The 15,755-nt window shown below is 46.0% G+C and overlaps 1 protein-coding gene across 1 annotated transcript in view; it reads right to left on the bottom strand.

Moving 5' to 3' along the window:
- The window catches only part of NEK10 (NIMA related kinase 10), a 168,916-nt gene that overhangs the window by 84,110 nt on the left and 69,051 nt on the right, over positions 1-15,755 (bottom strand). Inside the window, exon 23 of the mRNA XM_054019936.1 lies at positions 12,016-12,091. Coding sequence (XP_053875911.1) covers positions 12,016-12,091 — 76 coding nt within the window. The remainder of the gene's footprint in view (positions 1-12,015; positions 12,092-15,755) is intronic.

The raw sequence follows: 15,755 nt of genomic DNA, 5'->3' as shown, positions 1-15,755 counted from the left end.
AAGAAGAGCAGGGCCACTAAAAATCCAAAATTTATGGTTTTTAATACATGATTGGCCATTTACTCCCCTGGCCCTCACTTTTTTAAACTCCAGAGAGTAGGACGACTTTTGGCTAGTAGTAGTGAGTGTTTGGAAGGCACTGGTTTACTGGTAAACAGTTACAGATCTTTAAGTACAATTAACACTCAGTGTGCTGGACTCAGCTGAAAAAAGAGACAGAGAGAGAGGAGAAGGGAAGGAAGATCCTATGCCCAAACCAACAACAGACTGTAGCATGTGAGCACAGCCTGTATTATTCTGTTGCAAAGCTCAGAAATCTGTCCATAGTGAAAAAGGAAGCAAGTCATCAAAAGCCACACTCCAAACTGAACTACAATACTTGTGTGAAAGCAAAAACTGATCACTAATGACACAGAAAAACACCAAACACAACATTGGGGAGACATCAAAAAAGAAAGCAACATGAGGTTGCTTATTCACGTACACAGGCACTGGAGACTGGGATGGCACAGCATGTGCTGGGCAACAGAGCACAGAGGAAAGGAACAGAATAGAAAAACTGCCAGGATACCAGATGGATGACCTCAATGACAGGAAAGACGAGAGAGTGAAAGAAAAGGAACTACAGATCAGATGTCACAGTAACATGTAGCTCATCTGAATGTTGATTCTCTGCCATTAGCAGGAGGGAAAAAGGAGAATTAATGGCATTAAACAAATATCAGTAAAATTAGCACTAGGAGAAAGACGACATTTACAAGCTCAGAAAATATTTGGATGAAATTACTTTCTATCTGGTCGAAAGTTGCTCATTCATATCATTTATTCTCTGTCACAAAAGGATCACAAATTTAAAAATCTCACATCAGAGATTAAATTAAATGACAATTCTGTCACCATTAACATTACTGATATGCAATGCACATACAAAGATAAAAGCAATCATGTACTTCTCAGAGACCCAAAACTCTGTTGGATTGGTAGATTAGTAAACTTCCTTTTCAAACTAGTGGATTAAACTCACCATCTGTTCAGCAAAATTATTGTGCTCTACTTGTTTCATATTTTAAATAAGTTAAAGCAAATCTTTAGAATCTGGAGGGATATGGATGAGCAGGATGGGGGTAGGGGTGGGGTGTGAGAGAGAGAGAGAGAGAGGGAGGGAGAGAGAGAACTGACCTTAAATGTAACTTCTCTTTCATCAATGAAGCTTAGGGTACGTCTATACTTACCTCCGGGTTCGGCGGTAAGCAATCGATCTTCTGGGATCAATTTATCGAGTCTTGTCTAGACGCAATAAATCGATCCCGGAAGTGCTCACCGTCGACACCGGTACTCCTGCTCCGCGAGAGGAGTACGTAGAGTCGACGGGGGAGCCTGCCTGCCGCGTGTGGACCCGCGGTAAGTACCTTGTAGTTTGAACTAAGATACTTCGACTTCAGCTACGTTATTCACGTAGCTGAAGTTGCGTATCTTAGTTCGAACTGGGGGGGTTAGTGTGGACCAGCCCTAAGACTATGACTTTGTAAAACTCATGCATTGAGTTACATTGACTAAAAGAACTCCGCTGGAATCCATAGTTGGAAGACACCTACTAGGCCATCTAGTCCATTTCCCTAACAGTGCAGGATGGTTCCCTATCAGATGTTTTCCCCTGGGTGGGGAAGCCAAAATCCAAGGGCTTCAGCCCCAGCTGGAGGACCTGTAACCTGAGCCCTGCCACCCAGGGCTGAAGCCCCATGGCTTTGGCCCCAGGTGGTGGGGCTTGGGCTTCAGCTTCAGCCCCAGGCCCCAGCAAGTCTAACGCCAGCCCTGGCGACCCCATTAAAACGGGGTCATGATCCACTTTGGGGTCCCAACCCACAGTTTGAGAACCCCTGATCTAAATAATACTTTTCTATGTTTGATAATTGCATCCTTCAAATATTGTCAGACTATTATTCTCCCACCTTATTATTATTATTAAGACAAGCTGTATATATTTAACTCATTTAATCTTTTCTCATAAATCAATCCCTCTGGTTACTTGATTTTAATACTCTTCTCTGAACTTCGTCAATTTGTCGGTATCTTTCTGGTAATGTCATGTCCATAATGAAAGACAAAGTTCCAGGTGTGGTTGCATCAGAGCTGTAAAGAGAAAGACTATTACCTCCCTATTTTGAGATATGCTGGCTTTGTTTATTCTACCTCAAGCTGCATTGGCCTTTTGGCTGCCACATCACACTGCTTATTCATGATGAAGTTACCATTCACTTTCACTATTACATTTCATTTGGTATCACAGCTTTGAAGGTTTCTCCCTCCAAGGGAATGGCTGTATTTTCAATTATTTTTCCCCAGTATAAATGTTTCTTAGTTTAAGTTGAATCTTATTTTATTATACTCTACCCACGTGAAAGGAAGGATGGTCCAGTGGTTAGGGTACTAGTACAGGACTTATGAGAATTGGGTTCGATTCCCTGCTCCACTACAACATCCTGTGTGATCTTGAGCAAGTCACATTGTATCTCTGTGCCTCTATTCCACACTTGTAAAATGGGAATAAATAGCACTTCCCTACTTTAGAGGGATGTCATCGGGCTAAATACATTCAAGAGTGGAAGGCACTGAGATGCTACACTGCTGGGGGCCAGATAAGTACCTTGGATAGACTTACTTGTATTATTCCTTTACCCTCACTGGTGTTTATGACTCTTGTCAGTTTAGTTTTACTTGAAAGTATTAATGTGCAGTTTACTCTACCATCTGAATCATCACTGAACATATTTAAAAAAAAAACGGGATAGGATGTCACACAGGGCCCAGTAGCACCCTTTTAAGCTCATCCCCAAAACTGAATGTTTGTCATTTACTGTATCATAGTCTGATCTTTCAGACAACAGGTTTCAATCCAGGTGATAGTGTTCATAGCAAAGGTGATCTGAATTAATTTTGATTGCACTGTTTCCTTAGATACTGCATCTAAGGCTTCACTAACATCCAATTATGTTTCATTTACCACTTTTCTTCATCCACTTATTTTGCAATTACATTCAAAATAAGAATGAAATCCAATTGGTTTAGTAAGATCTAATATTCATGCTGATTGTTGATGGCTCCCTTTTCTTTCAGCTGTTTAGTGATTTTTTTCTATCTACATTTATTCTGTTGTTTCACTGGGGTTAGAGGTTACATTTAAAAGAGAGTAATTGCCAGGATCACTTTTCTTCCTTTTTCACAAGATTAAATACATGTGTTTTTCCATCAATCTTCCATTAACTTTGTAGTATTATTCTAACAAAAGGATTATCTAAAAACAAAAACAAACAACAACAAATTGCTGCTCATAAGACACAAATGGAAAATTACAGTATAAAGTAAAAGAAGAATTTGCATTTGCAAAGAGCTTCTTCCTCCATAAGTTTCAAAGTGCTTCATAAAGACAGGTAAAACACTATTATAATTATTTTACAGAGGGGGTAACAGCAAAGTTAAATAATGTACCCTAAGTCACAGCAAAACATTTTTAGCTTGATTTTTTTCTTTTGTGTGTGTGTGTGTGTGTGTGTGTGTGTGTGTTCAGTTCTGTTTTTCTGACAGCACTCACACAAAACTTCTTCTTTTGTTAATCAACATACAGAAACAATTATTAAATTTTTGGTGCCATTTCAGTCAAACTAGATCAAAAATTAAATCCAAATGGAAATATGATCTACTCCTCTTTATTATTACTCCCTCAGCTAAACAACTGTAGACCTCTGATCAATGGAACAAACTTTCCCTTCCCAGGAGAAAGGTACTTTCTGCGTCATGATCCAAAATGTGAGGGAGAGCGAGAAAGGCATTTCCTCGAATCATCAGGAATCATAAAAGATGTCTCATCAAAAGCTGATAAGGAAAAAATGTTTGTTGCTGGCTAAAAGGAAGGAGATGACAGAGCGTATCAACTTGCCAACAGACCAGGAATAGACAGTAATGACAAATGGACATAGGGTTAAAACCCCAAAGATGGAGTGTGGCCTTATCAGAGGCAGACCTTATCTACCTTTGACAGGTATCTGAGAGGCCTATCTCTTTGTCAGTTTGGCAACATTTATACAGATTGCCATACCAATAAAGCCTCACTGAAAGGTACAGGATCTCTACATTCAATCATAACATCAGAACCTATTTCAATTTCTGCCCAGATGTCATCTTGTCTTTTCATATGCAGATCTGGTGGTCAAAAGTAGCTATCAAATCCATGATTAAGACATACGTGTTATGTCTTATGTTGAGGCCTACTGGTCTATACTTGATTTGCCGCCATTATAAGATCAGAGTGTGTGTGTGTGTGTGTGTGTGTGTGTGTGTGTGTGTGTGTGTGTGTGTGTGTTTGAAAAAGAGAGATGGCAAGCATATAGGAAAGGAAAGATCATTTTCCATACCCATTCAGTTTTTATCACCTCTTCTAGGAATGCCTTCAAGAGATACAGATAAAATGGATTCTGTCAGTACTAACTTGGGCCAGATTGTTTCTGGTAACTTAGTCTCGTGAAAAGCTCCATAGCTCATTATCAGTCCTCAAAGGCATCCAGTTCCTCAATTTTTAATACATTAAATACAAGCACGTTAGTTTAATATATTTTGTATTCAAAACATACATATGGCTGGAGATTTGAATTCAAGCACATAACCAATTTAAAGGAATTTAATTAGCATGATTGTTCAAAGAACCAGAATAGAAAAACATAACAATTACAGAACATAATTATATAAGCCTCACTCTCTACATATAGGGTCAGGTATAAAACAATGTCTGCTGTTGTTTCATGATGCTAAAAAAAGTGCTTTTACAATTCCCCGAGCAAACTGATCCAGTACTTCCTCTCGCAGGTCAGACCTGAATACAAACATGCATACATATAGCAGTATGTTTTTCATATCACCTCAGCTGCTACATATAAACCATATTTAACAAATTTGCATCAGATACAACTTATTTTGACATTTATTAATTTGTTTCTGTACTGTATTTGTCCTAGAAGTGCCTTGTATTTTAAACTACCCAAAACTATTATCCTACCAATTCAGAAGAAAGCAATTTCTGCCACTCTCAAATGACACTGCTGTATTTCTCTTCCCTCTTTCTCTTTTTCTGTGGGGACTATACTGATGCTGCTGCTGCTATATGCATTGCCAGCATTCTGATTATATTATAGCCTTTCACCTTTCTTATAAGTCATTAAAAACAATCCAGTCCTAGTACTGATAGAGTCTTTAGGATAGGAGTATTGTTTAATGACTTATGTGAAATAACTTGAGGAGTTCATCTAGTTCCTCATGGATAGGTTTCCATATAAACCTACTGTACATTCATACATAACCCAAGCATTGTAAAGAGTTCAATGCCCTTTTAAACGGGATTATTATATAACTCCACTACACTGCTTCAGTATGAAGATAGTGGTCACCAGTTCCTGCCTTCTCTTCCTGATTGAAGACAAGGCAAAGACCATTGCAGCAATGATTTCTGGTGAAGAGCAGAAGAGGAGCTGACAAGTGGTGTCACAGAAGACCACATGCTGGGACACTGCAATAGGGAAGTGGATGTTCACCCTGCTGCCTCTTTCTAAGATCCAGATGGGAGAGGACCACCAGAGTCTAAACACTGATTTGTGTTGGGGGGTATCAAGGTGAGGAGGGACAGGCATAAAAATATAGGTACAATCAGTATTTTAAAACTAAATGCAATATCTTTAAACCTTCAAATGATTAAACAGAAACTCACAGAGGATGCTCAAATAGGAATTTAAGATGAATTGTTAAAGGCCCAATTGACAGATCTAACTCAGCTATGTTTGGGAGAGGAGAGGAAAGGAAAGGAAAGGCTGAAGGCAGCTGTACACCATTATATCTCAATGATCCTGGAGACACCCGGGGGTTTGGTCCCAGGCACAAATTAGAGCAGCCTAAGAACTGCTCTAACTTGTGACTGGCTGCAACTGCCCCAAACAGGCTGTTCCAGAAACTGGATTGCTGGAGCCCTGTAGCTCTTCAGCAACACCTTGTTTGTCCAGCCATGACCCTACATGCCTTCTACAAGAGATGGAAAGAACTGGCGTAGAGCCAGCTATACCAGCCCAACATCAATCATAGATTCTTCCATTCTTAGGGAATTTTGGGGTAACCAGCTAAGCAAGTTTTCCAGTTGCTCATCCACGACACACACACACCAGCTGTACTGGAGTTCAGGATATGGACCTGAATGTTTAATGATGTTTAAAATCAGTCACAGGGACTCACTCCTGGATGCCATTTTAAATTTGGGGGTTTCTGAAGAATGAATCTCAACTACCATTACTGCTGCAAAAAGATTCACAAGTCAAAGTGGTAACAAGGACTGAAGTCAACAGCAGCCAACAAGCCTCCCAGGGCATAGGCGGCGAGTTATATGGGCCCGTGGTGCCCATGCTCCACTAATATTCCTGAAGATGGGCCAAGCTCCACCAATGTTTGGGCCCCAGACCCCGTGCTTTGGGGGTCCCCGCGCCATGGGTCGGCAACGTGGGGCATATTCACCTCGGGGGCAGCTCCCCTGTCCCTGGAGCCCCTGCGTGCTGCGGAGAGGCCCCAGCGCTGACCCAGCTCACAGCCCATTGGCCAGGAACCCCAGCCAATGGGAGCTGAGGGATGGTGCCAGAGCTGCCTGGCCACGCCTCCACAGCAGGGATGGGGAGGGAGCCCCAGGCAGTGGCTCTCAGCCCTGGGCAGAGAGCGAGCAGCAGGAGTCTGTCCCTGTCAGACAGAGACACACAGCCACAGCTGGTGAGCTGGGTTGTGGGGACAGACAGACATAGGGTTACCATACGTCCGGATTTCCCTGGACATGTCCGGCTTTTTGATGCTCAAATCCCCGTCTGGGGGGAATTTCCAAAGAGCCGGACATGTCCGGGGAAATAAGGAGGCATAAGCCAGGGGCCGCCCAGCACGATGGGTCCGCAGCGCAGCCCAGTTGCCCCAGCTACAATGCTCAGGCGGGGAACGGGGGGGGGGGGCGGCTTCCCTCGCGGGCGGGGACCCCCGGCCACTGGGGGACCCTTCCTGTGGCCCCGTTGCCCTGCGCAGCTTGGAATCTGGTGCCGCGGGAGCTGTTTCCGGCGGGGACAGACAGGCCAGGGAACGTGCTCGGCGGCAGGAAGGAAGCTGCGGCCGGGGCTGCAGGGACCCGCGCTGCTGAGCATCTAAATCCCCCAGCAGGCAGAGGCTGCCGGGTGAGCAGGGCAGGCGGGGGCATAGAGGCTGCAGGGGCAGGGGGATGCAGGGGCTGCAGGGCGAGTGGGGAGCAGGGGTCACAGAGGCTGCAGGGGCAGGGGGGATGCAGGGGCTGCAGGGCGAGTGGGGAGCACGGGTCACAGAGGCTGCAGGGGCAGGGGGGTGCAGGGGCTGCAGGGCAAGTAGGGAGCAGGGGTCAGAGAGGCTGCAGGGTGAGTGAAGAGCAGGGGTCACAGAGGCTGTAGGGGCAGGGGGGGTGCAGGGGCTGCAGGGCGAGTGGGGAGCACGGGTCACAGAGGCTGCAGGGGCAGGGGGCGCACGGGCAGGGCAGGCGGGGGGCGCAGAGGCTGTAGGGCGAGTGGGGAGCAGGGGTCACAGAGGCTGCAGGGGCGGGGGGGTGCAGGGGCTGCAGGGCGAGTGGGGAGCACTGGTCACAGAGGCTGCAGGGGCAGGGGGCGCACGGGCAGGGCAGGCGGGGGGCGCAGAGGCTGTAGGGCGAGTGGGGAGCAGGGGTCACAGAGGCTGCAGGGGCGGGGGGGTGCAGGGGCTGCAGGGTGAGTGGGGAGCAGGGGTCACAGAGGCTGCAGGGGCGGAGGAGCTGCAGGGCGAGTGAGGAGCAGGGAAGCACTTAGCAACCCCCAACCAAGATCAGAGCAGGAGGGAGAAGGGGGAATGCAGGGTGCTCAGAGGAAGGGGCAGAGTTGGGGCAGGGGCATGGGCGGGATTGGGGCGGGGCTGGGGTGGGGAAGGGGCGGAGTTGGGTCAGGGCCAGGCCCCTGTGGAGTGTCCTTTTTTCAGTGTTGAAATATGGTAACCCTAGATAGACACACAGACACAGCTGGGGATTGTGGGGGCAGACAGATGGAGCCGTGGGCGGGGAAAGGAGCAGCAATGGGCACCCCGGGGCTGGCATAAAATACACAGGACAGAGGGGGCTTCCTGAGGGGACTATAGCAACACCCCCCGCAGAACAGACCCGGGCTGCAGCTGGCTCCATCCATCCCTCCCCCCTGCCCCACAGAGACCCACACAGCCCTCTGCCCCCCTGAGAGACCCCAATGACCCGTGTGCCCCGTCACCCCTCTCCAGAGAGCCTTGCCTTTGTGCCAGACAACTCCCTTCCCCCACTGCCTCCCCTGCTCCAAAGCTCCCTACAATCTCCCCCTTTGCCTTCTGCCCAGCCCAGCCCAGCCCAGCCCATTCCATTGGCCAGGAGGCTCCCAGTCTATTGACCAGCATGGCCAATGGGAGCTGCACCTGAGGGAGGGGGCCTGCTTGCAGATGCAGACCTGCCTGGCCGTGCCTCCACAGCACGAGGAGTGGGAGCCACAGGTGAGCAAGCCCCAGTCATCATCATCAGAGGCCCAGCAATTCTCTGGATATTTAATTTCACTGAGGCAAGTAATTCAGTTTACTCTTCCTTTCCAGACAGTTTGTGGCTTTTCCTGTAAGAAAACTTACAATTTCTTTGCCAAGAAGTCCATTTATAGTTTTTTCACTTGAGAAGTACAGTATATTTTCTGGTTGTTCATAAGCTCATTTATTTTGTTAACTCAGTTTCATAGGCAATTTTAAGTCACTTGAATTGTACCTATTTTTTTCCATTGGTCCAAAAACACATGGAAGATGTGCAGATTTTTATTTCTGTGAGCCAAACCACCCTGTATAGAAATGTAAATGTTGGAGCCAGAAAAGCTCTGCAAGGGGAAGGGTCCCTTCAGGAAATTGTCTTCAAGTTATTCATTCTTCTGGGCATTCCTTTCTATTGTTCCTTCCTATAGTGATAGTGATCAGTGTTTCCACCCACAGGGGAGAGGCAGAAGACTGGATCAACCCTGCAGTGACTCTGCCTCTACCATTGTTCTCTGTCTGCTCCCTCTACCAGCCCCTTTGGTCTCCCTAGGATTGCCCCTACCATTACTCCCTCTGCGTCTTCTTTCTCTGGAGTTTCTCATGAAGTAAAGTCTGTCATTACAGGTTCTTATCTCTGTAATGTATTTAATTCTGAGGTATTTATTAAGTGTTAATTAATGCACTATGGGAGTCCCCTTCAGTCCTCTGTATAAACTGATCCTCTTCTTTCCATATGTATTGCCCATATGGTTTTCTGCAGCCCTAGGGCAGCCAGCAATAACCTCTGTGCCTTTGCAATGGGGTGAGGGAAGGGGACCATGGGTTCCCTATTTATGCGATTTGCAAGAAGTGTTATCATTACTCAAGGTACCAAATGTGTTTAAATGATATAAGTGCCTTGTAAAATTCCAAAGCAAGCTCATTTTCATTTCTCATATAATCTCATATACAGTTTTTCATTAATTATATGAGTTGAAATTATTATTATTATTGTTATTATTATTAGCTAGGTTACTGTTTCGGTTTTTTTTCAGTTTGGCAAAATGTGTGCTATTTTATGGGTTGAATGATTGAATGACATAATACCCACCTACCCCCATTGTCTGTCACTAAGTCCAGTAATTTTGTCAAGTGTTCGTTGCACAACATGGTGGTGCCTACCCCTACCTTGTGCTTCAGGGGGTCACGGGGTCCAGGGCAGCCTAGGGAGTTAGCGGGGGGCCTGGCGCTGGCACCAGCGAGTGACCTGGCCCCAGCCCACTCCGCTCCACCTCGCCAGCTCCCGGCATTGCTCAGGGGCAGGGGCTTCAGGGAAGAGGTGGAGTGGGGGCGGGGTGGGAAGAGGCGGGGCGGAGCAGGGTTGCTCACTGCTGTCGGCGCCAGGCACCCCGCTAACCCCCCAGGCCACCCTGGACCCTACGTCCCTCTGAAGATCAGGGCCCCCCAAAGCACAGGGCCTGGGGCAGTTGCTCCAGTCCGTCCTATGGATGGGACGGATCCACTTGGACACCACCAAAAATTAAACAAACCAGCCGCCCATGTCCCAGGGTGCCAGAGCCCAGGCTCCAGCCCAAGCCCAAATGTTTACACTGCAATTTTAAAGCCCCACAATCCGAGCCCTAATCAGCTGACACAGGCCAGCTGCGGATGTTTTATTGCAATGTAAACATACCTGAAAAGGTCTGATAGAGGTAGTTAAGAGTATCATAGCGTTAGACTTCAGAACTTACAGTGTGCAGTATTTATATCCTGCTTATTTGTCATTTACCCCCCGTTTTCTTTTGTTTATTTCCTGTGTCAAATAAACTTTGCTTTATTTACACTAGTTGTAATAAGATTTGCTGGAAGTTCCCAAGGGAAGGAAACCAATTTCTGACATTAAGGAAGTTGGCTGCATGAGCCTCAGGTCACAAGTGAGGGAATAGCGGGGTCTACACCAAAAGGGTATTGCAACAAAGCTAAAAGAGGTCAGTCTGGGAATACGGAATGTTTGGAAAGTGCAAAGTTTCCACTCCAGTTACTATAAACATATTTCATTAATAAAAAATATAAGGAAATGAGCTAGACAAATCTTAGTAGAGTTTTGCTCAGAAGTCAGACTGTAAAACACAATTTATGGAATCTCCAACCCAGAAATAAAATACCAATACTAGGAAGATGAACAATTCTTTAACTAATTCTTGATGCTCGCTTTTCTAGCAATATCAGCAGCAATTCCTAACTTAATTGGCAGCCTTGGGAATCAGTCCACAGCACGTCAACTACTACTAGCTGAAAACTGGGTCTGTGCTTTCTGTAATATCTTCTGTAACATAGAATGACACTGAAACCTGCTCACTTTTGTTCAAAATACAACAGCTTTTGAGAATGGGTATATTTGTGATTTGTGATGTAAATCATGAAACAGAAAAATCTTTTAATACTCTGCATTGCAAGCATTTACTTCTGTTAGGAAGTATTTGACGTGCATCTAATCATCTCAGTTACATGTACTCTTCACATTTTGAGTTGAACCTTTTGGACAGGATCCACTCACCATTCCATTAGCTGGAGATATTAAAATGCTAGTCAGTAAGGCAACATAATCTTGTTGAAATTTCGGTAATCTGATTGGTGTTATAATGTAACATAAAATGTTTCCTCATTTTGATTTGTCCTCAAATAGAGATGCCAAAAGAAACAGCAGCTCATTTGTCAGAGAGAATGCATTGACTAAGGCAACAAACTTTTAGAGTTGTCATTCACACATTTATAGCAAAACTGTGAAATTACTGATAATCATACAGCTAAGAAAACATGAAGAAAAGAATTTTCAATTGGCTTCTTAATCTCTAAATGTCAAGATATCCTAGTGTGAAATACAATAGAATCCCACTATAGGGACTGACAAGGGTAATCCATGTTTTGATCATAACCAAAGGGGGATCACTACAACCAGTCTATCAAACACTGAAGTTCCCAAATGCACACATGCAGAAGCAAAAATTTCCATTGTGCAATGAGAGACCAAGTTCTACTAATTATTTTAATGCCAATCAAAGTAATTAGCTCAAAGTTGTACTCCCACATGCTATGCCACTATTTACATGCAACTGAGTGGCCAACTAAAAGGTGTGTCGTTCTTACCTATCTTTGAAAGGATCAAAGAACATTTACAACAACTTCCAAGCTGATCTTACAACCAAATGCTGACTTATCAGCATAAATCAAATCCATCAGCACCAACTGGAAGTGCCTTTTGGAACATAACTTTTGTATCTGTATAATGTAACTGATCACTACACGTCACAATCACTAAAACCAAATTCCATTGTGTGAGCATACATTGTTCCATTCAAAAACTTCTTTCATATTTCAGTCAAAGAAAAATAACCATGGAGACACAAGTCATTGTACTTGAAGGTTCTATAAATATTTTATTCTTACCAGGAGTAGAGAATAGTTCCCACAACTGATGTGAGTTTGCTGTTTTCTTGCTTCTGCTTTGCAAGACCAAAGTCAGCTACAATACAGAAAAATAAAAAAAGATTTACAGTAATTAAAATTTTCCTGGGACAGGCATAGCTCCTTACATTTTGCGTGTTAGGGTGACAATTAATGTACCTTCAAACAGCTGGAAAGTTTTTTCTCTTTTACACTTTGCTGCAATGTACCATACCATCTGCTGATCTTCCACACCTATCTCTCCACTAATTAATGACACACATTTTAATCAGATATACCAGATTAAAAAAAATCAGAAAAATATTTCTGGTGACTGCTGATGCAAAATGTAATACCAATTCCCATTTTTTCAGATTTCCATCAGTGTCCCATTCAGTTGCTATGAACATGAAATATATATTAAAAATAATCTAATAAAGTATATGAAAAAGCACCAGTAGATAAATGCCTAGAAAAATAAATTAACAATGGAGGCAATTATTTAGCAACTCTTGCTTTATTCTAAACCATAATAAATGATTCAGCAGCAGCTGAAGCACAAAATTTTTCAGAAGCCAATGATGAGGAAACTTTAGTCTTATCACGACAAAAATTGTTGATTTAATGTTGTCATATAGTTATGTAAATACCCATAGCCACTGTGAAATTATCAAGTGTATGTCGTTCAAACAATCAAGACACATACATCATTAAGAATCCCTACTTTCTCACCGAAGTTCCACATCATAAATTTACAATCTCATTAGTCAAAAGCTATAGAACTATTGTGATACAACAGCATTTATAAGACTTAACTGCTCTTCGCTAAACCAAATCACAAAAAGCATCAATACACCTCCATTAACAGTGGTCTACTAACCAAAGTTCAGAATTTTCTATTATTTTAATAATTTGCAAGACTTAAAATGGTAAATAATCTTAATATTGTTTAAAATATTTGTATATATTGAGGCCCGTATCCTACAAAGACTTTTTGCACGTGCTTAGCTTTAAGCAGGTGAGGAGTCCCAAAGAGCATTAAAGTTAAGCATGTGCTTAAGTCTAAGTAGGATCAGGGCCAAAGTAAGGTTGGCTTACATTTTAGTTCCTGTTCCAGCATTTTGCCCTTCATTGTTCCCCATTATTTACATATTTAATTTTTGGCTATTCTAATAAAAAATGGTTATTTACCATATCTATTCCAGTTAGGTGTGTGCGCGCGCTGCATGCATGGATGTCGGAAACTTTTACCCTAGCAGCTACCTGTCGGGCCGGCTGTGGAGCCCCCTGGAGTGGCGCCGAAATGGCCATTTATATGAGCCCCTGCCAGCCCGACTCCCCTTCAGTTCCTTCTTGCTGGCTACTCCGACAGAGGAGAAGGGGGGAGGGTGGAATGGAATAGATATGAGCAACACATCTTGAAGAACAACAGTTACAGAAAGGTAAGTAAACGTTTTTTCTTCTGCGAGTGATTGCTCATATCAATTCCAGTTAGGTGACTCCCAAGCCTTACCTCAGAGGTGAGGTCGGAGTCCAGGAACCGCAGATTGAAGGATCGCTCTGCCAAAGGCTGCATCATCCCGAGAGTGCTGGACGATGGCATAGTGGGACGTGAAGGCATGCACCGAGGCCCACGTGGCAGCCCTGCAGATTTCCTGGAGAGGAATGTGTGCCAGAAAGGCAGCTGATGACGCCTGAGCTCTCGTGGAGTGAGCCGTAACAGCAGGCGGAGGGACGTTTGCCAGGTTGTAGCAAGCACGAATGCACCGTGATCCACGACGATATTCGTGGTCTGTGGCCTAAAGGGCTTCCTCTGGGTAACCAGGGTATGCATACCCAAGGACTTAATGGTATTTCTGGTATCCTTTAAAGTATGCAGGCGGGAGTCAGTTTGATCTGCAAACGAGCCCTGGCCATTGAAAGGGAGGTCCTGTATGGTATGCTGGACTTCAAGCGGGAGGCGGAGGACTGAAGCCAGGCATTCCACTGCATAGCGATTCCTGACACCAGGATATGCGCAGCAGCGTCCGTCGCATCGAGGGAACCCTGGAGGAAAGTCCTAGCAACCAGCTTACCCTCCTCAGCAACGGCCCCCAGTTCCGTACGAGCCTCTGCTGGGAGAAGATCTTGGAACTTAAGGGCCGCAGACCAAGAATTAAAATTGTACCTGCTGAGGATCGCCAGCTGGTTAGCGATACGCAGCGAGAGACCCCCAGTGGAATAAACCTTTCTCCCAAAAAGGTCCAGCCGTTTCACTTCTTTTGATTTGGGAGCACACCCCTGCTGGCCCTGTTTCTCCCTGGCATTTACCGCATCCACCACCAGCAAAACATGGGGCAGGGTGGGTAAACAGGTATTCATAACCCCTTGTGGGAACAAAGTACTTCCATTCCACTCCCTTAGCTATGGGGGTAATGGAGGCCAGGGTCTGCCAGAGGGTCTTCACATTGTTTTGTATAGTTTTGTTCATGGGAGGGGCCACCCTGGAGGGCCCTTCTGGGCCTAGAATGTCCACCATGGGGTCCTCATCCTCCACAACCTCCTCAATTTGGAGGTTCATATTGAGGGCCACTTGCCTCAACAGCTCCTGGAGGACCCTAAAATCCATAGGGAGTAGGTCCAGAGGTGGATGTGCCAGCCACAGCCTCGACAGGGGAGGATGAAGATGACTCCACCAGCAGAACAGGTGTGGATGGAACATCCTGATCAGACATGGGTGGCTCCTCCTGGGGAGCTGGAGTAGCCTCTGTCGGAGGCGCTGGATCTACAATTTGATCCGTGTCAGGAGGAGGGTTGCCTCAGGAGGCCTGTTGCTCGAACGAGACGGTGGCCGGGCAACTGGGGGAGTGCCCTGGGCTTGATGATATGCCCAGGGTGTCCAAAACTGCCACTGGGGTTGCCAGTGGGTCGCTGGAGGGACTTGACCTAGGCTTCCTGGGCCAGAGTGAGGAATGTCCGAGACACCAGATGCCCTCTCTGACCTGCCCGAAGGAGAACTAGAGCGTGATGGCCAGGGAGGGGCGGTGCGGGAGTGGATCAACACAGGCACCGAGTCTCTTGGCAGGTGTGGGTCATGCGGTGATCGGCGCCGTGACACTGAGCGTGACCGCGAGCGGTGCCACGATGGCGAGCACTGCTGAGCTGGCGAGTGGTGCCGCAATGTTGAACGGTGCCGGCGTGGAGAGCAGTGCCACGATATGGAGCGGTGCCATGACTGGGAGCGGTGTCGATCCGGAGAGCGGTGCCACATGGCGATCGCTGACCTGGGGATCGGGAATCCGCAGCACGTTGGACCGAGCAGTGCCATGAGGTCACAGATCGAGATCTGGACCTCGAGCGGGACCATGAATGAGCAGTTGAAAATTACCTCGAGTGTGAGCGGCTCTGAGGTTCGAGACCGCGGGACCAGCGCCGCAAGACAGACCAGTGCCGTGAGTCAGACCGAGACCTGTGGCGGTGCCGGGACTCAGAACGGCGCCGGGACTCCGAGCGGTACTGAGATCCTGGTCCGGAGGCTGACAGCCGGAACATCACTGGTTTGCGCTTGGATGGCACCGGGACCCAAATTGGGGCTGCTGTCGGGGCCGGAGGCACTGGAGCCATCATCTCTATAAGGCCTCTTGCCACCTTGAAGGTGTCAGGCGTGGAAGGAAGAATGATCTCTTCCACTTGCACCGTCTCATGTGGAGGGGTGGTCTGAAGAGATCGAGGCATGGTGACTTGATCAGCAGTCTGTCCAGGGT

Source organism: Malaclemys terrapin, chromosome 2 (assembly GCF_027887155.1).
Source record: "Malaclemys terrapin pileata isolate rMalTer1 chromosome 2, rMalTer1.hap1, whole genome shotgun sequence".
Classification (NCBI taxonomy): domain Eukaryota; kingdom Metazoa; phylum Chordata; order Testudines; family Emydidae; genus Malaclemys; species Malaclemys terrapin.
This window is presented reverse-complemented; position numbering and strand designations above follow the sequence as displayed.